The following is a 26,273-nucleotide window of genomic DNA, read 5'->3' as shown; positions in this document are numbered from 1 at the left end:
TGGCTTTTAATATACATGACAAGTATATTATGGTTGTTGTTTTTTTTTAGTAAGTCCCTCAGGGAAGCGAGTGGCCTTATTCTTGATTAAAATCACATTCCCTAGATAAAGTAGTCAAAAAAGGATGTGGCCAGCATTGTATCTTGGGTGGAGTAGCTTTAACCTCTTTCCCCAAGGGAAGTGCTGTTTAAGTCAAGGGAGTAGTTACGCGTGAAGTGTGGAAACCTTCAGAGTATTGTGTAAAATCTATTCAAAATGTTGAGGTAAAGTCAAAAGCAGGCATTTCTTCTGTCTTTTGCTCAACGTAAAAGAGACTTGGGAAGTCTTTAGAAAGGCTAGACGCCTTTCTAATTTTGGAAACGAGGTGGAACTTAAAAACAGAGCAGCCCCAACCAGTAGCCTTTTGCGGCGAAATTGGAGCGTGGAATGAAGAATAAGACTGGGGCCTTCAACAGATGCGGCCAAGTAACCAGGAATAAATGTATTCACGTGGTTGCCAAAAACGCACATCGGGATGATCCCAACAGACTTTTCGGGAGGCTGCCACTTCTCAGAAATGGTGTAGGGTCTCCTGCTTGGGCGGTAGGTTGGACTAGTCCAGGGGTCGCCAACCTTTTGGACCTCAGGGACCACCAAACTCATCATTTTAAATCCCGTGGGACCAGAGACCCCGGGAAAATCCCCCCAAAAGTCTGCAGGAAAATTCCCCACCCCGTTTTCCTACCGATCGATCTTTCTTTATTGGGGATCGCAGGAGACCGTCTCCAGCTCCGTTCTTAGAGGGAGAGAGAGAGAGAGAGAAAGAGAGAGAGACTTTTGGCTTCCTGCAAGGAAAACAGCAGAAGCCGCAGAAGTCTTTCTTTCTCGCCCCCAAACTCCGCCAGAAACGAGTCTTTGCTGGCGCAGCCTCTTGGAGCAGGAGGCCTTGCAGGGTCGCAAAGACTCATTTCTGGCGGAGTTTGGGGCAGAGAAAGAAAGAGTTTGGCTGCTTTCCTTGCGCGCAGCCAAAAGCAGAAGAAGAAAGAAGCAGAAAGAAGCAGCCCGGTAGCCAGGCCAGGCGCGTGGGGCGAGTGGGGCAAGTTCTTCCCCCCTCCGCCCTTCCCCCCTCCCCTCACTACCTCGTGTTGTGTGCAATGCAAACAACGCAAGCCTTGTGTTCCCACAGGCCATGTGGGCGGTGCAGCCTTGTGTTCCTGCACAGCCTGGCTTAATTGCTTTGGGGGTGACATTTCTTTGCAGACCACCAAAATTTTCTTGAGGACCACCAGTGGTCCCCGGCCCACTGGTTGGCGACCACTGGCCTAGATGACCTACAAGGTCCCTTCCAACTCTGTTAATGTAATCCTGGGGTCCCCAAACTTGGCATCTTTAAGACTTGTGGACTTCAACTCCCAGAATTCCTCAGCCAGCCAGCTATCTGATCTAACCTTCCCACAATCCAGCAGCTGTATCCCATTTGCTAAAAAGATGGATTTGATGAGGGAAACCAACAAAAAAAGAGGCCACATCCCTTTCCTCTATTGCTGGCCTAACCCCATTTTGATAAATAAAATAAATGAAAATGGCAAAGGACTTCCTGGTTGCGTTTGGAGGGGTCTTTGTGTCCAGAATCAAGAATCTGAAAGGTGAGCCAGCTGGCATTCCTTGGAAAAAAAATGCAAACAGTCCCTCCACGCCAAGGGCCTTCAAACTTGGCAAGTTTAAGTCTTGTGAACTTCAACACCCAGAATTCCTGAGCTAACATGACTGGAGGAGGAATTCTGGGAGTTGAAGTCCACAAGTCTTAAAGCTGTCAAGTTTGAAGACACCTGAATTCTATCATTTCTGTCTGTCTGTCTATCGTCTCCCCATCCATCCAGCTCTATCTATCTATCTATCTATCTATCTATCTATCTATCTATCTATCTATCTTATCCATCCATCCAGCTCCATCTATCCATCCATCCTTCCATCATCTATCACAAGGGCCTTCAAACTTGGTCAGTTTCGGACTTGTGGACTTCAACTCCCAGAATTCCTGAGCTAACATGACTGGAGGAGGAGGAATTCTGGGAGTTGAAGTCCACAAGTCTTAAAGCGGTCAAGTTTGAAGGTGCCTGAATTCTATCATCTGTCTGTCTGTCTGTCTGTCTGTCTGTCTGTCTGTCTGTCTGTCTGTCTGTCGTCTCCCCATCCATCCAGCTCTATCTATCTATCTATCTATCTATCTATCTATCTATCTATCTATCTATCTATCTATCTATCTATCTATCTTATCCATCCATCCATCCATCTCTATCTATCCATCCATCCATCCATCATCTATCACAAGGGCATTCAAACTTCGTCAGTTTCAGACTTGTGGACTTCAACTCCCAGAATTCCTGAGCTAACATGACTGGAGGAGGGAATTCTGGGAGTTGAAGTCCACAAAAGTCTTAAAGTTGCCAAGGTTGGAGACCCATGTGCTGGAGTAAAGTGCCCTCTTTCCCCTGCTCTCCCCCAATCAGTATCTGGGTTGCAGTCGAGCACATCTGGAACAGATCAAACGGAGCTGACCAGCTGTAAGCAAATGACAGCAAGTAGTCCTGGACTTACCATCTCAGTTGAGCCCCAAATGTCTGCAAGAAAACAACCAGGCTCCGAAAGAACCAAGGACACCGCAATTCCCATTCTCCTCCTCCTCCTCTTTCTCCTCTTCCTCCCTGCAAACTCCCCTCCCCCCTCTAGAAGTGATGATGTTACCTAGTTGGGTAATGAAATGTATGCAAGAACACAACCAGGCTCCGAAAGAACCAAGGATCCTACGGTCATTGTCCCGCACCTCCTCCTCTTCCCTTCCACTCTGCAAACCCCACTCCCTTCTAGCACGGATGACTTTACTTAGTTTGAGGGTGAAATGTTTGCAAGAAAACTACCAGCACCAAGGATACCCTCTCCCTCCTCCTCCTCCTCCTCTCCTCTCTGCAAGCCCTATTCCCTTCTAAAACTGATGAGGTTACCTAGTTGGGTCATGAAATGTCTCAGAGAGCACCAAGGACACCGCAATTCTCATTCTCCTCCTCCTCTTTTTCCTCCTCCTCCTCTCTGCAAATCCCACTCCTTTCTAGAACTGACGAGGTTACCTAGTTGGGTCATGAAATGTCTCAGAGAGCACCAAGGACACTGCAATTCTCATTCTCCTCCTCCTCTTTTTCCTCTTCCTCCTCTCTGCAAATCCCACTCCTTTCTAGAACTGATGACGTTACCTAGCCAGGTCATGAGATGTCTGCAAGAACACAACCAAACTCAGAGAGGCCTCCAAGGACTCTTCAGTCCTTTTTTTTCCCTCCTCCTCTCCGCAACCCTTCCCTCCCTTCTAGCATCGATGAGGTTCCCTAGTTGGGTCGTACGACAGCTGGCAGAAAACCACGAAGCTCAGGAAGCAGCAAGCCCCCCCATCCCCGCCCCCCATTCAGCCCTGGGCGACAAACATGGTTTTCTCTCAGAAGCAGAAACGAAATCCTGCCTCAAAACCGACCGAAGGAGAGGTGGCAGATTTAGCCATGAGAAGCGAGGGCCGAGAGAAGAGAGAGCAGAGGAGGGCATTTTCGAAAGGGTGTCAACGCAGGTTACGACCTGCTCTCGGTTCCTCTACAACCCACGATACGCAACCCTGGGTGGTTGCATGTCGTGGGTTGCAGAGCAACCGAGAGCAGGTCGTATAACCACCCCTTGCACTGACAGTGATTTGACAACAGTGGGGCCCGTGACCCCGAGTGCGGCGGGCTAACCTCCCCTGCCATGGGTTCAGTCGGAGGCTGGAGGTCCATCTGTCGGAGAGGCTGGGATTTGAATCCTGGCCCCGAGAAGAAGGTTGAGCTCAGCAGCTTCACAATCCCGACTCTGTGATCAAACCAAGTGCTGGTACTTTTTGCCCAGGAAGTCAAATCACAGCTCGATGGCCTTTTCTAGAGGCCGCTAAGATGCATTTATTTAAACAAATTCCCATGACTGCATCTGTGGGTGGCGGGAGGAAGGGGAGTTTTGTGTTCTTTCAACAGGTAGTCCTTACTAGGGGTGGGATTCTTCCTGGTCGGACTGGTTCTATGGAACCGGTTGTTAGGATTCTGCGCAGTTCAGAGAACTGGCAAATCACGCCACTTGGCTGGCACCGCCACTCCTCGCCCACTCACTCCTTACCTGACATGAGCACCATCAAACTTGCCTTTTTGGTAAGTTGCTATTTCCCCCCCTTTTTTTCCCCCTCAACCATCAACTGTTCTGCTGTGCCGGGAGATTTAGACAGACATGATATTCTTCCGATTAAAATTGGAATTCCGATTTTTGGGGGAATCGCCCCCCCCTTTCCCCCCACCCCTTCTTCTCCTCCTTCCCCTCCCCTCGGAGGCCCCGAGTCAGGAGTTGCTACCGCCGGCGCGGCTCCGCGCGGCTCCAGTCCCGCGTTGCCTCGGGAAGGGAAAGGCAAAAAGGAAGAGCCGCGGCGGCGCTTTGCAACGGCAGCAGCGGCTCCTGGTTTTGCCTTTCCCTTCCCGAGGCAACGCGGGACTGGAGCCGCGCGGAGTCGCGCCGGCGGTAGCAACTCCTGACAGCTCCAGCCGGATACCTGAGCGGAGCCCTGGGCGGTGTGAGTGGAGGCTGCTGAGTGGCAGGAAAAGGGAGCTGGGCAGCCGCAGACCAGCCTCCGTGCAACACGCCACCGCCCGGCCCTGGCGAGGGAAAGCAGCGGACGCTCTCCGGGCGGCGGCCTTGGCCCCACCACCAGGGAAACAGCTGCCCAGTTCCGGAGCTGATCCACACCTGACCGGCTGGAAAGGAAGGGTGTGTAGCGTTGGTGTTGTGTGTGCGATTTCTTGGCGCGCAGCGGGGCGTCTCTTTCGGCCGGCCCCGATTTTTTTTTTCAGAGTGGAATATCATGCCTGTTTAGATTAGCTAGGAAGCAGGAAATTGTTGGATGTCTTGCTTTCTACCTAATCAAAACGCAGTGCTGAACCTTCTTTAGGACTGAAGCTTCTATTTTTCAGTGTAGACTCGGGCAGCAGATTGCAGAAAGATAGATCTCTGAATGAATCTGTGATTCTGGGTGCAGCTCAATCTGCCTGCCTCTGCTTTGCCTGATTTTGGGGAAAGGTTGCTCTTTTTTATATATAAAAAAATTCAATATTTACACAAATATAATATTTACATACCAGCCACGCCTACCCAGTCACACGACCACCAAGCCACGCCCACAAATTAGTTATCAATTGCCCACGGAACCAGTTATCAAGAAATTTGAATCCCACCCCTGGTCCTTACAACTTATGAGCACAACTGAGCCCCCAAATTTACGTGGCTATATTTATGTTTTGCCCCATTTTACCACACTTCTTGCCTCAGTTGTTAAGCAAATCACTGTGTTCTGACCCAGCTCCACAAACACGACAGACCGTGTGAGGTGAACTCAAAAGGTTCCTTTCTTAGCAGCCCCGGCAAAACGTTTCTCTCTCACCGCAGGCTAACCAGACCATCTGGCTGGAAGATGAATAGTTGCCTGCCACACCTGTTCATCACCGCCCCCCACTGCCTTTGATCCCCAGAGCTCGAGTGGGGTCTTGCTAGCAGCGGTGGCTTTTCTGTCCCAAGGACCGGCCCATAGATTTCCACGGCTCTCCTCTCCTCTGCCTTCTGCGGCCGGCCGGCCCAGACTCTGCCTCTTTCTCTCTCTCTCTCTCTCTCTCTCTCTCTGCCAGCTCCATTTCCGCTTCCACCTCAGAGCTCCCAGGTTGCCTTGATGCCGACCTGACTCACCCTCCTCCTCCTCCTCCTCCCTCCTCCTCCTCCTCCTCTTCCTCCTCCTCCGATTTGGCTTCTGGACAAGCCACAACCCACTGCAGTTGTTAGTAACACCTTTATTATGTGAATCTGGCTTCCCCGTTGACTTCGCTTGTCAAGTGTTGATTACAGGACTCTGTAACCATCATAAATCAAAGTCGGTTGCCAAATCTCCAAATTTTGATCACGTGATCACAGAAATGCAACAGTCATAAGTGTGAAGTTACTTTTTCCAGTGCCATTTTAACTTTGGTGACTAAACAAATGGTTTTAAGTCGAGAACCATCTATACAGGTAGTAGTTTTCCTCTTACAACACCAGCTGGGTGTAAGGGACTGGATTTCCCAAACCGGTTGTTAAATGAGTCTGATTTTACAGAAAGTGAATCACTTCAGTTGTTTAGTCAGTCACACGGTCGTTAAGCGAATCCAGCTTCCCCCCCATTGACTTTGCTTGATGTTACTATTACTATTACTCCTCCCATCCTTCCTATCGCCCATCCCCTCCCACTTGTGACTGTGTGACTGTAACCTTGTTGCTTGTATCCTAATGATTTATATTGACTGTTTTTTAGTCTGATTTGATGGCTTATTGTACCCTGTGACTGTTATTAAGTGTCGTACCTGATGACTCTTGATGAATGTATTTTATTTTTTCTTTATGTACACTGAGAGCATTTCCACCAAGACAAATTCCTTGTGTGTCCAACCACACTTGGCCAAGAAAAAATTCTGTTCTGTTCTATTCTATTCTATTCTATTCTATTCTATTCTATTCTATTCTATTCTATTCTATTCTTATTGTACACTATGACTCTTATTGTTGTATCTTATGATTCTTGACTCTTGATGAATGTATCTTTTCTTTTAATGTACACCGAGAGCATTTGCACCAAAGACAAATTCCTTGTGTGTGTGCCCAATCACACCTGAGACTTCTCAGGAAACAACAATGGAATGAAAAACTGCTGGTGACCTTCTACCGCTGCACCATAGAGAGTATCTTGACTTACTGCACACCTGTAGGGTTTGCCAATTGCACAGGGGCAGATAGGGAAGCACCCCAGAGGGTTAATGTCATTGCCCAGAGGATCCTTGGTTGCCCTCTCTCCCCTCTTTAGAGCTTTATAGCTCCCGCTGCCTTAAGAAAGTTCAAAACATTCTCAAAGATCCATCTCATCCTGGGAATACTTTTTTTGGGGGGGGAACTATTACCATCTGGCAGACGGTTCAGGATAATAATAAAAACAGGGACAGATAAGCTGAAAAAAACAGCTTCTATCCCAGGGCAGGAGCTCTTTTGAATTCTGCTGTATAATAGTGCAATATTAATGCAATATCAGGAGTTTTCAATTCAATGTACAGAATGCGAAGGATGCGTGTTTGTGTTCATTTTCATGGTCATAATGTACACTGAAGATGGGCATTTAATTTCACTGTGCGAGGTGCAATGACAATAAAGTAAACTAAATTCTATTCTATTCTCTACAGATACACTGACGTGATTGACGTTGTCCAGGCCCTTCAGACTCACCCGGACGTAGACGTGAAGGCCTCCTTTGCGATTGGCGCAGTCACAACGTGTGTTGAGCCCCTCAGCTCTTACATGGAACACAGGTACGCAACCCGTCTCCATGCTCAGGTGCCTGTTTGTTGTGGTTCGCCGGCAGCAGGTGTGGACGGCTGAGGTCTCGGAGAGCGAGGACTCAGATGAGGGGCCTGCGTGGGATGGAGGGATGGGGCCAGGACCATCAGGGAGGGGAGTGCGGCCTTCAGAGATGGTGGAGGCTGGCAGCAGTGAGGAAGAGGACCCCAAGGAGCCTGTGCCCAGTGCACGCAAGGCTGCTCGAAAGAAAGAACAGCTGCAGCAGCACAGGTGACTCGGTAGTAAGGCTGCAAGGAAATAGCCCCTCCCATAAGAGATAAAAGCCAGCTGAGAAACCGGAGTTCTTTGCAGGAAGCAAAGACGTTTTTGTACTCAAGCCTTGTGGACGTTCGGAATATCTTGGCTGGTGTTTGGAGAATCTTTGATTTATAGTTTAGGAACTTTATCTGTTGTTCTTGGCAGCCTTGCCAAAACTTGGCAAGGCTCTTTCTCGTCAGAGCTAATTAGTTGGAAGCAGCCTTTTTACCTGTGAAGAAACAGGATTCGTAAATGAAACAGTAAAAAGTGGTGCTGTTACCTTTGTCTCCTGTTTGCTCTCTGGGAACCAGGTTTGGGTCAGAACACTGTTCTTGCAGGTCAGGTGTGGGCAATTAATTTCCTTCCACGTAAGAAAGTTGAGACTGTTGCGGAAGGCAGCTCTTTATTCATTTCATTTTTTTTTTTGTATCCCTTCATTGTTGTTGCTTTTTTTACAAATAACTCAATATATTCAGCACACCTTCCTCCTCCTCTTTCGCCCACAACGACCACCCTGAGGGAGAGAGTGAATAGCCCAAAGGCACCCATCATGGCTAAGGTGGGATTCCCAAATCCGGTCTCCTGCTTTCTACTTTGAGGCCTGAACGGAGTGGTCTCCAAAACTTGGCAACTTTTTAAGACGTGTGGACTTCATCTCCCAGAATTCCCCAGCCAGGCACAGTTGAATAATAAGGATTGATTCCCCATTTTCCCCATTTTATCAGAATTAATCACTATATATCTTAACTCCTATAACACTTCTTCATGTGGAATCTCTATCCTTCCTCTCTTTAACCAGAGGTGGGATTCTACAGGCTCGCACCTCTTCGCTAGAACTGGTTGTTAACCTTCTAAGCAGTTCGGAGAACCGGTTGTTAGAAGAAATGACTGGGGCTAATCCTTTAAGGAAGGCAGGAAGGAAACATTCTGGTGTTGCTTACAGAAACTGCCTTTCCGTTAACCCTTATTACATTCTTGGCAAGACTAGACTTCCTGTCTCTGGAACTTCTCTGGAGTTTATTTCCCCTCCTTTGCTGGTACTTTGCTTGTGTGGAGGGACCATTCCAAGTCACAATGGCACTGAACAAAGTGACTTATGATCCTTTTTCACACTTGCAGCATCCCCACAGTCACGAGAGGCCAGGCAAGGAGATGCGTGCCTCGATGTGAGTGATATTGAGTTGGCCACACCCAGCCAGTCACATGACCACCAAGCCATGCCCACCACCTAAGCCACGCCCACAGAACCGGTTGTTAACATGTTTGAATTCCACCCCTGTCTTTAACCATCATCTCTTACTCTCTTTGCAGTATTTACTCCACACGTCTTAAAAGATTCCAATTTAGAGGCCGCAAATTAGGCCAAAGTGGCTGCGGTTACCCAAGAACGGATAAAATTAGTGGATCTCAGTTGGCTTCCGTTAGCTTGAAGAACACAGCAAAGTATCTGCAGAAGGGAAGTGATTAAAGTAACGTTTCCTCACCTTGGGAAATTGAAGATGTGTGGACTTCATGTCCCAGAATTCCCCAGCCAGCACAGCTGTCTGGGGAATTCTGGGACATGAAGTCCACACATCTTCAAATTTCCAAGGTTGAGGAACACAGGTTTAAAGGCTTAAACCCAACAGGTTCCTTATTCAGTCGTATTCCCTTGAGTTTTCAGCCTAGAAGTACGTTCACTATCGAAATGTCAGAGCCTGCAGAATCGAATTTGAATCCCGAGAAGATGCTTGTCAAGGATGAACTCTCTCTAAAGTTCGGACTACAGAGTTTTCCCACGCTCATCCTTGTCTTTTTCAGGTTTCTTTTCCCCAAGTTTCTGGACCAGTGTTCCCAAGGTCAGTATTTCTCCAAAGTTGGCTTGTTGTAGAGATGAACTGGCACCCTGCAGTGTGACGCCCATAAACCCTCAGTTAAACGAAAGCCGCACGATCCGGGGAATAGCGGCCATCTTTTTCAGAAAGGCCCGTTTGAAGGAGTCAGCCATAATGCCACAAACGGATAGAGCGAGGTTTTTCCAAACTTTGCAACTTTAAGACTTCTGTCCGCGGAGATTCTCACTCATTCAGGGCCTGGTTATCCCAAAGGAGCGTTTTTTTTTTTTTTCAAGAGGCAGCTGGACTTTCTTGTTTTTCTTTGAAGACCTTTCACTCCTCCTCCTCCAGGAAGCTTCTTCAGCTCTGACTGGATCTTTCCACTCCCCTCCGTTCAGTCAGAGCCGAAGAAGCTTCTTGGATGTGAAGCGAAACGTCTTCAACTCAAAACAAGGAAATCCAGTTGAGTCTTGAAATAAAAGCACCTTTGAATTTAAGACTTGTGGACTTTCAACTCCCAGAATTCCCCAACAAGCACCGGGGGAGTGGCGACAGATAATAGCCCTTTTATAATTTGTGGACTTCAACTCCCAGAATTCCCCAGCCAGCATGAGGGAATGACGGGCCTTTTATGACTTGTGGATTTCAACTCCCAGAATTCCTCAGCCAGCATGAGGGAACTATGGTCCATTTATGACTTGTGGACTTCAACTCCCAGAATTCCTCAGCCAGCATGAGGGAATGACCGGCCTTTTATGACTTGTGGACTTCAACTCCCAGAATTCCTCAGCCAGCATGGCTGCCTGAGGAATTCTGGGAGTCGAAATCCACAGGTCATAAAGAGGTCATCGCTCCCCACCTCTGCTTTGCAAAATGGCATTCTGAAAGGCCAAAGAACAGAGTGTTCTTGTCCTTGCATTGATGGCCTTTTTTCCTTGGCAGGTTTAGTGAGTAACGTGGTGTTCACCAGCCATACAACCGAGCAGAGAAGCCCGCTTCTCGTCCAGCTGCAGAAACTCATCCGAGCTGCCAACTCTTCCGTTTCTTTTATCCTAGCGGAAAACGGCATCGTAACTCGGTAATCCATAAAACATTTTGAAAAGCCCCAAAATGATAAAAGCTTAAGAGCTACTCTGTAAGGGGGGTTGAGCTGAGAGGGAGGGACTCGCCCAGTCACCCAGCTGGCTTTCATGCCTAAGGTGGGACTAGAACTCACCATCTCCTGGTGATTGGTCCATAGTCACCCAGTTGGCTTTCATGCCTAAGGCGGGACTAGAACTCACTCTCTCCTGGTGATTGGTCCATAGTCACCCAGTTGGCTTTCATGTCTAAGGCGGGACTAGAACTCACTCTCTCCTGGTGATTGGTCCATAGTCACCCAGTTGGCTTTCATGCCTAAGGCGGGACTATAACTCCCTGTCTCCTGGTGATTGGCCCAAAGTCACCCAAACGGATTTTGTGCTTAAGGCAGGACTAGAACTCACCATCTCCTGGTGATTGGCCCAAAGCCACCCAGCTGGCTTTCATGTCTAAGGCGGGACTAGAACTCCCGTCTCCTGGTGATTGGCCCAAAGTCACCCAGCTGGCTTTCATGTCTAAGGTGGGACTAGAACTCCCGTCTCCTGGTGATTGGCCCAAAGTCACCCAGCTGGCTTTCATGCCTAAGGTGGGACTAGAACTCCCCCTCTCCTGGTGATTGGCCCAAAGCCACCCAGCTGGCTTTCATGTCTAAGGCGGGACTAGAACTCCCCGTCTCCTGGTGATTGGCCCAAAGTCACCCAGCTGGCTTTCATGTCTAAGGTGGGACTAGAACTCCCCGTCTCCTGGTGATTGGCCCAAAGTCACCCAGCTGGCTTTCATGCCTAAGGCGGGACTAGAACTCACTTTCCTGCTTTCTAGCTTGATGCCTTAACCACTAACTGGACCAATGGCTCTTTTTGTCCTCAACTGAAAAATGCTTCACTCACTACAATTGTTTTGAACGCTCTGCCATATCTAATATCTTTCATATTTACCTTTTTATTAATTTTGAAAGCCGGCCAGAATCACTTTATCAATGAGGCGAATGGCACATCCATGTCATTCATAAATGAAGAATTGCAAGCCAGGACGAGATCAAACAGGCCTCACCGAGTCCAAGAAAGAGAGAATGAGCGTTTCCATAAAGCTTTAGAGTTTAGAATCAATTTTTCCTTACCTGACGTCACTTCTGGGGCTTTGGCACATAACATGACACGGTCTTTGAAGTTGAGGCGCTGATGGGAAAATTGGAAGGCGCAGCCCTTAGCACACATCTAGAGGGATCGAGTTTCAGAGAGGCTGCTTTCAAGGCCCCGTGAAAACAAAAATCTCCGTAAATATGAATAAGTCAATAAAATTTGGGTTCTCTCCCGCTAGGAATGAGGACATCGAGCTAATCCTTTCAGAAAACAGCTTCTCCGACCCCCAGATGTTGGCAAGTCGCTATTTAATGTACCCCGGCTGGCAAGTATCTCTGTTTGGCAAAATGGTTGACCCAGTGACTTTTAATATGCGTGTATCTATGTATTCAGGGAGTCCTTGACTTAGGAACAGTTCATTTAATCATCATCATCATTGAACGACCCCATAATCTCTTGTGGGATGGGGTCTGGCCAAGTGAACGGAGCTAGCAGAGTGTTTACTGGCCGGATGCTCTTCCTGTTGCCAGTGAGGAGTTTTGTTCGGCAGATATATTCTCATCATGTGTTCAGAGAGAGGGACATCTGCCTCTACCTAGGATCAAAGTCACAGCCTCCTGATTGTGAGGCGAGAACCCCACCTCTAGGCCACCGCTGCACCGCTCTTAACAACAGTTCATTTAATGACTGTTCAAAATTACAACAGCACTGAAAAAAAGTACTTACCGTGGCTTCTCAGAGTTAGGATCTTTGCCGCATCCTCACAGCCACGTGATCAAAATTCAGGAGCTTGGCAATTGATTCATATTTATGACCATTGAAGTGTCCCTGGGGAGGGTCACTTGATTCCCTTTTGCGACCTTCTGACAAGGAAAGTCCATGGAGGAAGCCAGATTTCACTTAACAACTAGGTTAGTAACTTAACAACTGCAGTGATTTCATTTAACAACCGTGGCAAGAAAGGGTATAAAATGGGGCAAAACTCACCTAAGAGATGTCTCATTTAACAACAGAAACATTGGGCACATCTGTGAAGTGACTCTGTAGTCATAGAGGGTATCTTAACTTACTGCACCTCTGTAGGGTTTGCCAATTGCACAGGGGCAGATAGGACAGCGCTCCAGAGGGTTTAATGTCCTTGCCCAGAGGATCATGGGTTGCACTCTCCCCTTTTTGGAAGAGCTTTAGAGCTCCCGCTGCCTTAAGAAGGTTCAAAACACCCTCAAAGATCCATCTCATCCTAGGCACCCCCTTTTTTTTGAAACTATTACCATCTGGCAGCCGGTACAGAATAATAAAAACAAGGACAAATAGGCTGAAAAACAGCTTCTATCCCAGGGCAGGAGCTCTGTTGAATTCCACTGTATAATAGTGCAATATTAATGCAGTATCAGGGGTTTTCAGTTCGACGTGTATAGAATGTGAAGGATGTGGGTTTGTGTTCATTTTCATAGTCATCATGTACCCTGAAGTTTAATTTCATTGTATGAGGCGCGATGACAATAAAGTCAACGAAACTAAACGAAGCAAACGCGTCAGTTGTTGAGCAAACCAGTGCTTTGCTATGGCACGTATTCAGTGGTAGGATTCAAATTTGTTTTACTACCGGTGCTGTGGGCGTGGCTTGGTGGGCGTGGCAGGGGAAGGATATACTGCAAAATCCCCCTCCCCTCCCCCACCCCACTGACCTGCTTTCCAGCTCCCTTCTCCTGTGCAGGGCAACCAAAGGAGACCCAGCCGATCAGCTGGGACTCAATGGGAGGCAGAGAAGAGATATGGGGTTGGCAGGGCCAGTCGGAGGTGGGATTGGCCGGTTCTCCGAACCACTCAGAATTTCTGCTACCGGTTCTCCAGAACTTGCTCAGAACCAGCTGAATATACCACCTCTGCACGATTTTTACTCAATAACATGTGGATCATAGGACCTGTGGCACACTGCAGATCTCTGTAAATGCAGCGTAATTGCAAAATTACCTGGAGTACAGTCATGTGATCGCCAGAGAGATAATGATCATAATGACCTGTCATAAGTCAAGGACTCTTTGGAAAGGAAAGTACATGCTTAAGATTTGAGTTGCGAAAGATGTTTTTAACAGCAACTTTAAAGACTTGTGGACTTCAGCTCCCAGAATTCTTCAGCCAGGAGGAATTCTGGGAGTTGAAGTCCACAAGACTTAAAAGCTGCCAAGTTTGGAGACCTCTGCCTTATTGTATAACAGATAACAGATAATCATAGTTGGAAGGGACCTTATAGGTCATCTAGTCCAACCCCGCCCAAGCAGGAGACCCTACACCATTTCTGACAAATGTCAGGCTTCCCAGAATGCACTTCTGTTAAGGTAAACTGAACCTTATCCCTCTGGGATAAGAATTTTTAGGAATTTTTCTTCTCCGCTATGTGCAAAACTTAATCTCCCTCTCGCGGTCCAGCCCTTCCAGCTGCAGGCCAGCACATCTGGAACCCTTCTCTCACTGTTTATATGATCGCATGAAGTTGCAATTATTTTTGGTGCCTGTTCTGTTTTGAGGTGCACATATGTTTAGCACGTTCCTTATTTTTATTTCCTGGAAAAATAACAACTTGCAGCCTAAATTCAGGGCTGTTCTCAAGTTAAGACCAAACCAGGCACAGTTAAAGCAGAACTATAAACTTACAACGATTTTATTTAGTGACCATTCAAAATTACAGCAATACTGGAAAAGTCCCTTCTGATTGGTCCTCACACTTATGACTATCCTGGAATTCCCACGGTCACATGATCAAAATTCAGGCACTTGGCAACTGGCGTGTACTTGTGACAGTTGCAATGTCCCGGGGTCTTGTCATCACCTTCCCAGATTGTCAGTGGGGGGAGCCAGTCTCGCTTAGCGGATGCATGATTCACTTAACAACTTTAAGAAGTTTGCTTAACAACCGTGGTTAGAAAGATGGCAAAATGGATCAGAGCTCACTTAACTGTCTTGCTTAGCGATGGAAATTTTGGGTTCAGTTGTGGTCGTTAAGTCGAGGACAACTTGTATTACCTGTGTAGAATATTATTTTAATGCTCTTTTTAACAGGCGTGCCAAGCTCAAACCAGGCAACTCCGGACAAAATACATTTGCTGTGATGACAAGAGTCATTATCTCTTCTTCAGCTGTTTCTCTCCTTTGGAAAGCAGAACTTGGCCTGTTTTATTAAAATGTTCCAAAATGCAAAATTGGCTTTTAAAGCCATTTGCCTGCTTTTCAAAAACAATTCGTAATTAAGAGTGAATATTTTCCTTTAATTAATTAATATTTTTCCCCCCCTTTCAGGTTCGATGGGAAATTTAGAGCCGGTTCTGTCTTCCCCCCCATGGTCCAAATTTGTGTGTGGTTTAACCGTCCTTTGGAGAAAATGCGCTTTGCGGCCAAATGTAAAGGTAAATTATTGGGTTTTTTAGCACCATGGAGTCTTTTTTTAAAAAAAACAACAATTTTATTGGTTTTTTAAAAACAAACAAAACAAACAAAACATAAAAACATCAGCTCTCTTCCATACCTATATACAAGCAGTGTGTCGGTTGGTTCATCAGTTTTGTGCATTCATTTCGTAGTCACAATTACAGTTCCATTACATAATAACTCGTATTATCAATCCAAACTTATATATCCTAGTATCACTATTAGAAAATCATTTGACTGTGATTTTATTCATTCATACTTTATGAGATAACTATAATTTAGGTAGTTTATCCTATAACAAATCATATAATCATACCAAATCTATCCTAAAAACACTTTATAGACATGATGTCAAATAACAAAAGAAAAAGAAAAAACAAAGATATTCCTCGTTATCTAACATTCTAAATATTCTATTATTATATTTTATCACCCAACCATTGATAGAAAAGGTCCCAAATTTTATAGAATCGTTTATCCTCTTGCTCTCTAATTTCAAATGTCAATCTACTCGTCTCAGCACATTCCAATATTTTCTTAATAATTTCTTCCTGCAGTGGTATTTTCTCATGGAGTCTTAACGTGGGTATTTTGTCTCTCTGGAATGGCTAACAAGAATATATAACTGAAACTCCTTATCAGAAGGTTCAGCCTTGGTATAAACTTCAGATGAAATACGTTTAGTATAATTTTAAAAACTCACAAGTCATGTAATATTTTTTTTTCATTTTATGTATCTGATCCTAGACTTTAAGAAGAGTGGACTTCAACTCCCAGAATTCCCCAGCCAGCGGGCTGGGGAATTCTGGGAGTTGAAGTCCACCCCTCTTAATGTCACCAAAATTGAGAAGCGCCGAATTAGAGGGAAATCAAACGCTCCATAAGATTTTGCAAAAACCCCAAAATGATGCTCAATGTTCCTTCTACCCTTTCAGCCACCCAGGTAGATCCAAAGAGGCAGCTCTTTGATCACATCCTTGTAGCCACCATCTTGAATTTTTTCGCCCATGGTGGACAACTTACACCCTCTCTGAGGGGAAAAAAATGGCAATCCCACCTTTCTTAAGGTGCCATGAAAAGACAAACTTCTACTGAGATCCCGTTTGACAACGCAGCTCAGCTTAAGCTCAGCCAAAGGACCTTCCTAATTAGAAATACACACAAATGGGTGGACTTCAACTCCCAGCATCCCCCGCAGTCAACATGGCCGCCTAGGAATTCTGGGAGTTGTGGTCCCCCCCCCCCTTCTTAAAGGTGCCCCGGTTGAGAGATGCCGCTCTAATCCTCAAAATGGTCTTTTCAAACAGCCTTGAAGTCATCCAACAAATCGAGTCCGTTCTCTGGAAACATCTACCACATTTTTGGCAAAGTCAAGTTTTCAGGTAAATGTTTAGCCTCAACCTCATCCCCCTTTTCCAAATTATTTTTGCTAGTATTTAAAACAAGATGGAGGGGGGGAAACCCCACTCAGCCTTGACCGATGGGACTTTTATGGCTACCGAGCCTGGTGGGATTCAACCGGTTCGGTGAGCGTGTGCTTTGCGCGCCTGCAACCCAGCGTTTAAAGAGCAATGCGTAAGCTCTAAAACTCGGGGGGCTGCTGGGGGTTCGTAGGGGTTCGGGAGAATCTCACTCCTGGCTGGCCCCACCCACTCTTCCCCTCCCCACCCACCCTTCCCCTCCCCACCCAGGAGTCCCCACGCCACCCATTTGGGATGCAGGGAAGTGCAGGGGGCCCGGAGGCTCAGGGCGAAAAACGGAGAGCCTCGGGAGCCCCGGGAGGCCGTTTTCACACTTCCGGAGGCTTTGAGGAAAGCCTCCGGAGTCCGGGGAGGGTGAAAACGCCCCCTTCCCCGCCGTGGTGCAGGAGGCCGACTAGGCCACGCCCCACCACGGCCACACCTGCCCAGCAACCGGGCAGAGAACCCGTTTTGCTGAAATTGTCGTGAAACTTATCTTCTACTTCAGCCCCCCGGTGAGGGAAACAGCTGAGGCGTGGCAATCCACTGGGCTGCGCCTGTCAGCTGAGCTATAAAGCAGTGGCCCCCAACCTTTTTTGTGCCACAACCCGGTACCGGCATCAAAAAATGATCCGCGGCCCGGTACCGGCATCAGCACGCACGGCAAGGCAAGCCGAGCGACCGGCCAGCCAGTCGTCCGCCGCTTCTCCCCGCCACCTTCAACTCCTCCTCTGTACCTTTGTTGATGGGCTTCGGGACGGTCGCTCGGCTCGCCTTGCCTTGGGTGCTGAAGGAGTCCTCGCGCCTTAGTTTCGTTCAAAGCCGCGCCCCCTTCGATGAAACTAAGGCGCGAGGATTCCTTCAGGACCCAAACTCCGCTTTCCAACCGGAAAAGCTCACCTGGAAGCACTTTCTCATCAAAACAAGATGGTGGCGCCCAGCAAACCGGCGGCCCGGTAGAAAATGTTCCACGGACCGGTACCGGTCCGGGGACCGGTGGTTGGGGACCCCTGCTATAAAACATGGAAATAAAGGACAGACTAGTCCAGGGGTCTCCAACCTTGGCAACGTTAAGCCTGGTGGAGTTCCAACTCCCCGAATTTCCCAGCCAGCTGATCTGACCCAACCTGGTTCCAAGAGAGCAAACGCAAGACAAAAGCCGCAACCCCCGCCTTTTAAGGTTTAATCCACGAATTCTGTTTCTTCACAGAGAAAAGGCTGCTTCCAACTAATTAGCTCCGATAAGGAAGAGCCTGGCCAAGTTGTTTTTTCACAGCTGCCAAAAACCCACCGATAAGGGATAGTTTGCAAGAGTTTTCAAATACTAACTATAATGTCCACGAGGCCGAGTTTCAGAGCGTCTTTGCCTTCTGCAAAGGACGCTTCTTCCAACCTGGCTTTTATCTTCTTGAAGGAGGGGCCATTACCTTGCAGCCTGACTCCCGAGTCGCCCATGCTGCTATAACTGCTCTCTCTCCTATGAGCGAACCTGTGCACACGCGCACTTAGCACAGGCTCCTCGGGAACCTCCTCGTCGCTGCTGCCAGCCCCCACCATCTCCGAAAGCAGCACTCCACTCCCTGATGGTCCTGGGCCCTCATCTGAGTCCTCACCGCTCTCCTCAGCCGTCCACACCTGCTGCCGGCTAACACCACCACCAGCAAACTGGCTGGGGAATTCTGGGAGTTGAAGTCCGCAGGGCTTAAAAGTTGCCAAGGTTGGAGCCAGGGGCCAACTGATCGCCATAGCTCCCAGTTCATAGGAACCAGTCCAAATGGGCAGAATCCCTACCCCTGCTTATTACCTGAGAGCACCTCAAGGACCCCCTCCTCGCTGAACCAAAGACGCCTCCCCTTAATAACCCTAACCTTATCCCCTTTTGCCGTTTCTCTGACGCAGATTCGGACCGGACGGTCGAAGTATGTCACCATGCATTTTCCAACACCTTAAGCCTGGTACCTGTCCAAGAGGGGCCCCTCCCTTCGCCTCCCGAATCCAGAACTGAGAACCAGGATTATTCGGGATCTCAGGAAAGCTTCCTGGTGTTTGTGGGGTGTTCCCTCAAAGAAGATGACATAAAGGACTGGCTCAGGCAGACGGCCAAACAGGTGAGGGTCTCTACCGGATTCCTCGGAGGCGGGGGGTGGTGGGGAGAAGTGGAGTTACCCCTCCCTCATTAGGAAATTGCACGTAGTCCTCAACTTACGACCCCAATCGACTCCAAAATTCATGTCGCTCAGGGAAAAATTTGAGTTTCGCCCTATTTTACGACTTCTCTTGCCCCGTGTTTTTGAAGCGAATCACCAAAGTTGTTAAAACCAGTAACCTGGTCGTTCAGGTGAAGGCGGTTTCCCCGATGAAGTTGCTCGTCCAGAAGGTCGCAACCGTCATAAATTCGAGTCGATTGTCAAGCATCCCAATGTAAACCACGCGGCCCTGGGGATGCTGCAGTGGTCGTGTGAAAAACGGGCCCTAGGTCACTTTTTTTTCAGGGCTGTTGTAACATCGAATGGTCACTAAACGCACTGTTGTAAGTCGAGGACTAACTGTACACGTCTGAAGGCCTTAAAGGGAGGTGTTTGGGCTCTGAAAGCTAGAGAGAACCCGCCACCTGTGATGCCCACATTGCAAAAAAAATGCATTTAGGTTATGAAACATTTAGCACAGAAGCTGAATTTTTAGTTCCATGGCAGAGCTCCTGACAGGAACATCTGGCTTGGTACCACGGCTGTCACCGCAAACTGGCTGTGATAAGAGATCTTACCCGGATGAAGGATTCTGGATTTTATTTGCAAAGGTGGCTCACAAGAAATCATCTATACATAAAATCAAAATACCCCTCACGCATCATCACAAAATCTCCAGAACCATAAGGGCCACAAACTTGAAATTTGGCACACAGGTTCTTCTTGGCTTCTAGGGGCTCACTAAGAAAGGATTTTTTGAAATGACCATCAGAGCATTAGTATTTCCTATATTATTATTATTATTATTATTATTATTATTATTATTATTATTATTATTACGCTCTGATGCTAAGGAGTCCTACTCCCCCTCCCCACCTGAAAAGAAATCTCTTCCAAATGCAAAACACAAGCAGAGGACTTTCAGTCTCAGTTTCACAGCAGCACCAAGCAGCTTGAGTACAGAACAGTTGAGCTAAGCCACGCCCAGGCTCCTTGCTGTCTCCTTCTTGCTCACGCAGCAAATGCTCTTTCCGTTTCCAAACAGCCCTCTTCTCTCGCACACACTGACAGGACGCTAGCCAGACGAACGCCGATGGATGCTGGTAGGCAGAGGCAGATTTTTCCCCCACCACCACCTTATTTTCCTCCCCCAAAAACTAAGCCCGGCCACATAGTTTCGTCGCGAAACACAAATATAGAGCTAGCCTGGTTACACAAGGATAATTTGCACGCTTTCCTTGTCGAGAGACAGCAACCAGGGAGCCAACGTGACTTCAAGTTTCCCTGCTGCCGCCAAACCCCCGGTGCCCTTTCTGCTTTTCTCGTGGGCTTCAGGACATCTGTCGGGGTGAGCTCATCTCGGTTCTTCCCGGGGACCGAGTGCACGGTGGCAGGCGAAAGTCACGGCGAGTGAGTTCTCACTAAGTCACCAAGGCACCAACTAGAAAGCAGACCCGACCTTTGCAGATACCAGGGACAGATGGGAAGAGAAGCTTTGCGCAGGAAGAGGGTCCGGGGCAATCTGGGTGGACCAGAGGCCGGTGGGTGGGAAAAAATGGCAGAGAAAGGTCTGAAGACCGATTCTATAAATAGGGCTCGCCTTCCAAACACAGCAGTAGCCGGAATTCTTTCATGGTGGCCTCCCAAAATATCTTTTATGCAGAGAACCAAGTAGAAGGGCTTGGATAACTCACGGCGAGTTAGTCAAATTGGCCTTTTTAGCCACACTAGATGCTCTTTTAGGACCTCTTTTCAGAGCACGATCTCGTCGTCTCCCGAGACTGAGGGATGGGATTGGTTCTGGGCCTAACTGCACAGCTCCACGCAGCATAAATAACAGATAACAGGTAGATAACAGATAATTAGAGTTGGAAGAGACCTTAGAGGTCATCTAGTTTAACCCAACAACACACACACGCCCCGCCCAAGTGGGAGGCCCTACACCATTTCTGACAGATAGCAGCCCAATCTCTTCTTGAAAGCTTCCGGTGATGAAGCTCCCACAACTTCCGAAGGCAACTTCTGTTCCACGGGTTGATGGTTTCTCCCTGTCAGAAAATTTCTCCTTATTTGCAGGTTGAATCTCTCCTTGTTCCGTTTCCATCCGTCATCCCGTAACCAGCGAAATCCGTGGGCTGGACAGGGACAGACTGCATCGGTCCTCACCGTGGAAGGGATTCCCAGTCTCAAATTGGCCTTTTTAGCCACACTAGATGCTCTTTTAGGACTTCTTTTCAGAGCACGATCCCGTCGTCTCCCGAGACTGAGGGACGGCAGTGATTGGCACCTGCCAAAGTTGGTTCAAATCTGGTTGAGCGCTCTCCAGAATTTCATTAGTAGATCAAAGCTGAAAGGGCCTTGGTGCCTGATCAGATATTAAATTAAACATATCTGGATTAGAAGCTGCCCACTCCTGGCGCCCCGCTATCTCAGTCTCACAGTCTTCTCTGAGATAATTGCTGTCCAAGTTTCCACAGCAGCTTTCGAGATTTGAGCCTGAATATTTGATGGTCCTTGTGTTACGTCCCCCGGTAAAATGGTGGTAGGAATTTTGTCGAGCTCGAATATCAGGGTCACATCCGGTGGGCTTCCAAGACTCCCCAGTGACTTCAGGCTAGGCACAAATGTACTTTAGCTGGCATACAACCCTGAAAAGCCCTCGACTTAACAGCCACAGCTGAGCCCAAAATTTATGTTGCTAAGTGAGGCGTGGGTTGAGGTTTGGCCCATTTCTTTCTTTGCCCCACCATTGAGTTTGGTTGAGTTTACTTTATTGATTAGCCCCCTGGGCCATATCGAAGTGCGGAGTTCCAGGCACAAATTATTACTAAAATCTGATCAGTACAATTTAAAATGAAATTGGAATAAAATAATGTTTTAAAATGGAATTGGAATCAAATGCGATTTAAAATGGAATTGGAATCAAATGTGATTTAAAATGGAATTGGAATCAAACAACGATTTAAAATGGAATTGGAATCAGATACGATTTAAAATGAAATTGGAATAAAATGTGATTTAAAATGGAATTGGAATAAAACAACGATTTAAAATGGAATTGGAATCAAATAACGATTTAAAATGGAATTGGAATCAAATGTGATTTAAAATGGAATTGGAATAAAACGATTTAAAATGGAATTGGAATCAAATGTGATTTAAAATGGAATTGGAATCAAATGCGATTTAAAATGGAATTGGAATAAAATACTGCTTAAAATGCAGTTGAGTTAGTTGAGTAGTTTCCATCCGTTAGAGTAGCCTCTCCTCCTGCCTTTCAGTGCCACTATAACTTTGAACAGTCACTAAATGAACGGCTGTAACTTGAGGACTAACCTTTCTTTCCCAAATTCTTCCTCTTTCCATCTCCATATCATGGGTCATTATTTCAAGAACAAAAACTGCTGGGACCCCTGAGCATCCATTTGGTTGATGGTGGTTTGTTTGGCAGATGGTGGTTTGTTTGGTGGATGATGTGGTTTGTTTGGCGGATGATATGGTTTGTTTGGCGGATTGTGGTTTGTTCGGCGGATGATGGTTAAAGTTGCTCAAAGCAAACAATTGTTCCTAACTTTTATACCCTACAATTATCCGACCTTATTCTTTGTTGTTGTTGTTGTTGGCTTTGTTTTTCATTTGGGTTTTAAATAAGCTAAACTGTTTTTTTTCTTTCTCTCCCCCAAACCCAGAAGCCACAAAGAAAAGCTCTGAAGACTCGGGGCATGTTGACGTCTCAGGAGATCAAGAACATTCACGTAAGTGAGCCAAGTGGCATCTGGGCAGGAACAGTTGAGTAAGCAGAGCGGAGCAAAAAAGTATCAATCCATCCATCATAATAGAGTTGGAAGGGACTTTGGAGGTCTTCTAGTCCAACCCCCAGCTCAGGCAGGAGATCCTATACCATTTCAGACAAATGGCAGTCCAATCTCTTCTTGAAAACCTCCAGGGAAGGAGCACCCACAACTTCTGGTGGCAGGCAGTTCCACTGGTCAATTGTCCTCCCTGTTAGGAAATTCCTCCTTAATTCCAGGTTGCTTCTGTCCTTGATGAGTTTCCATCCGTTGCTTCTCATCCTGCCCTCAGGAGCTTTGGAATATAAAGTAGATAAAAGTAGATAAAAGTTAATTGACCTCACTGTCAGAAAGTTTCTCTTTAATTCCAGGTTGCTTCTCTCCTTGATCAGTTTCCATCCGTTGCTTCTTGTCCTGCCTTCTTTGGGGCTTTGGAATATAAAATAGATTCCAAAAAAGTAGATAAATGTTCCCTTTGCTGAGCCTTTGTAGTTTGCACAGGCTTTTCCTCTGAGTAGGGTCTCCTGCTTGGGCGGGGCGGGGCGGGGTGTGGGGGTTGGGCTAGATGACCTACGAGGTCCCTTCCAACTCCGTTAATCTACATCTAAGAGTTGTGTGCAGGTAGTCTTCGACTTACAACAGTACATTTAGTGACCATTCAAAGTTACAACGGCACTGGAAAAAAAAAGCGACTTACAACCGCCAGGGTCAGGTAGTCAAAATTCAGCCGCTTGGCAACTGACTCGTATTTATGACGGTTCCAGCATCCCGGGATCGCGCAATCCCTGTTTTTGCGACCTTCTGACCAGCAAAGTCAAGGGAGGAAGCCAGATTCACATAACAACCAAATTATTAACCGAACTGTGGCAAGGAAGGTCATAAAATGGGACAAAACTCACTTAACAGATGCTTACACTTAGCAACAGAAACGTTGGGATCCATTTTGGTCGTAAGTTGAATTCCCTACTGTTTTATGTTGGTTTCTGCTGGGTCTGATGCTACTAAGAGACTATGTGTGTGTGTGTGTGTGTGTGTGTGTGTGTGTCCATTTCATAAGACTCAGTTTCTAGGCCAAATTCACCCGTGATCCCAATTTATTTATATTTTTATTTATTAAAGTTATATGCCAGCCATCTTCCCTATAAGGCGAGTCTGGGCTATAGAACCAATAGGAAACCAATTAAAACAATTTTGATCTGCCTAGTTTAATTATTTTAATATAATAATTTAAACTAGGCAGATCAACATTTCTAAAAATGTACATTTAGGGACTTCCAGTGGGAGTGTGTTTTATGGATACCACCCTCAGCAATCTCTCTCTCTCTCTCTCTCTCCCTCTCTGAATTCCAGGTAAAACGGCACCTGGATCCACTTCCCGCTGGCTACTTCTACAATGGGACGCAGTTTGTGAATTTCTTTGGCGACAAAATGGATTATCATCCATGTATCCTTTGTTACATGTAGTGTGTTTTGCAGCGTAGCCTGGCCCTATTTCCTTTATTTTACTTAGATTATTTTTTTATAAATACCTTTAAAGTGATAAACAAACCTAATACTCTTTCCTCCCCCTGTTTTCCCCACAACGCTGTGAGGTGGGTTGGGCTGAAAGAGAACGATTGGCGCAAAATCACCCCGTCGGCTTTCACACCTAAAGTGGGACTAGAACTCACCGTCTCCTGGTGATTGGCCCAGAGTCACCCAGCTGGCTTTCATGCCTAAGGCAGGACTAGAACTCCCCGTCTCCTGGTGATTGAATTGGGGGTGCAATTGTGATCGTAAGCCAAGTACTACAGGTAGTCCTTGACTTAAAACTGTTCATTTAGTGACCGAAGTTACAACGGCACTGAAAATAGTAACTCACGATCGTTTTTCACACTTAACGACCATTGCAAGCCTCCCTGCGGTCATGCAATTTACATTCAGGATGCTTGACAGCCGATTCGCATTTATGACCGGTTGCAGTGTTCAGAGGTCATTTTGTAGCCTATGGGAACCCAGATTCACTTAATGACCAGGTTACTAATTTAACAGCTGCACTGATTCCCTTAACCAATGGGACAAGGAAAGTCATAAAACGGGACATGGTCACTTGAGAAATGTTTCACTTAACAACATACCCATTTTGGCTCCATTGTGGTCATAAGTCGAGGACTGTTTCTACTCCCCTTTCTACTCATTTCTCAAGTTCTTCCCGGAAATCCTTTTTTTCCTTCTTCTTTTTAATGACCCGGGGCATGACACAAAAATAACAAAGTCACAAAAGTAGAATAAATTCCCTTTAATGCCTCCAACTTGGGCCTCAATGTCTAATTATCCTTGGCTGGAGATCAAACTTTTCCAAAAACAGTCTACAAATGGAGTAAATGCAGTCCAAACCCAAAGGATAGATAATTAGAAATTTAAAAAACCCAACACAAACCACACTGAAGTCATTAACACGGCAGGCCAGGATAATAAATTGCGGGCTTCCAGAAGATAACGCAGCAATCGCAGTTGGGCGGACGCCAAAACCTAGACCAAGATAATGCACACTTTGCTTCTGGCCCCATTTATATATCCTGTTCTCCCAGCTGCAGCTAATGAAGGGAATCAGGGCCCTTTTCTCCCCCGTAAGCCATGTTGCTCCCTTCTCCGTTCCTCCCTGCGTGCCCTAGGATGAAGAGGGGGTGGCCCTGGGTCTTCCTCTGAATGCCCACCCGGAATGTCCCCTTCCCCCCATTTCCTCCACAGCTACCGGAGCCACACTCCCATTCCCTGTCAATCTCCCCCTCAGAATCCGACTCCAACAAGGGCATGACATTCTCCTCCTTAACGGTTTCATCCCAGTAATGGACCAGTTCATGAACGATTACTTGGAAGAGGCGAACCGAGAGATTGAAAAGTACAACAGGGACCTGGACAACCAAGAATACCACGATCTCTTCGAGCAGAAGACCTAAGCTGGGAGCCCCGTGCGGTACAGAAAAAAAAAAAAAATACCAGGGACCTCCTTTACCTTCTGAAAATTTTAATTTGTCACCAAGAAAAGGTCTTTGTTTCATCTTGGCCTAGCTTTACAGCTGCTTTTTCCTTTTTTTAAAAAAATTTTTTTTTTAAGTTGCATTCACATTAGCTTGTCACCTTAAAATGTGATAACGGTCACAGTATAATATTTTTGTGGGCGGGCGTATTTCCAAATGTGTTGTCGAGTAACCTAGATCAGGGCCTTGAACCTGGGCAACTTTAAGACTTGTGGACTTCAACTCCCAGAATTCCTCAGCCAGCTGGCTGAGGAATTCTGGGAGTTGAAGTCCACAAGTCTTAAAGTTGCCCAGGTTCAAGGCCCTGATCTAGAGCACATTAATGGGAAAAGCGATGTCGGGGTTTTACATTTCAAGTGTTTACGGAGCTATATTTCCTGCATCGTTGAAATGTTGCTTTTCTCACGTTTCCCAAAACACTTTGGCTGTTTAGCGACCAAGAGAAATCAGGGTCTGTTCCTGAGGGAAACGCATCTGGAAAATGCCGATTTGGGACCGTAGCCCGAAAGCGAGATGTAAAATGACCTTGAGAGCTGTCCCAAACCAACATATATCATGGTTTGAAGATGTTCCTAGCGCCAGAAATGAGGGAACTGTTTTTAAAGGCTGTGCCTGTTTTTAAAGGCTGCGACTAATCAATATGGCGGTTGGGTGATGTTTCCGAAGCGAGAAATGGGGAAACACAAGTGGTCTTGACAGTGCCTCATACCAAGATATCCTGG

The 26,273-nt window shown here is 46.8% G+C and overlaps 1 protein-coding gene across 1 annotated transcript in view; it reads left to right on the top strand.

Moving 5' to 3' along the window:
* The window catches only part of DNAAF9 (dynein axonemal assembly factor 9), a 97,789-nt gene extending 72,184 nt beyond the window's left edge, over window positions 1-25,605 (top strand). The window contains exons 28-37 of the mRNA XM_087935678.1: window positions 7,284-7,409; window positions 9,496-9,533; window positions 10,452-10,587; window positions 11,907-11,993; window positions 14,966-15,072; window positions 16,402-16,476; window positions 18,454-18,662; window positions 22,430-22,495; window positions 23,882-23,975; window positions 25,358-25,605. Coding sequence (XP_087791804.1) covers window positions 7,284-7,409; window positions 9,496-9,533; window positions 10,452-10,587; window positions 11,907-11,993; window positions 14,966-15,072; window positions 16,402-16,476; window positions 18,454-18,662; window positions 22,430-22,495; window positions 23,882-23,975; window positions 25,358-25,470 — 1,051 coding nt within the window. The 3' untranslated portion in view covers window positions 25,471-25,605. The remainder of the gene's footprint in view (window positions 1-7,283; window positions 7,410-9,495; window positions 9,534-10,451; window positions 10,588-11,906; window positions 11,994-14,965; window positions 15,073-16,401; window positions 16,477-18,453; window positions 18,663-22,429; window positions 22,496-23,881; window positions 23,976-25,357) is intronic.
* The last annotated feature ends 668 nt before the right edge of the window (window positions 25,606-26,273 follow it).

Source organism: Pseudonaja textilis, chromosome 6 (genome assembly GCF_049901715.1).
Source record: "Pseudonaja textilis isolate UNSWEBS1 chromosome 6, rPseTex1.2, whole genome shotgun sequence".
Lineage (NCBI taxonomy): Eukaryota > Metazoa > Chordata > Lepidosauria > Squamata > Elapidae > Pseudonaja > Pseudonaja textilis.
The sequence above is the reverse complement of the archived record's forward strand: the minus strand, read 5'-3'. Positions and strand labels throughout refer to the sequence as shown.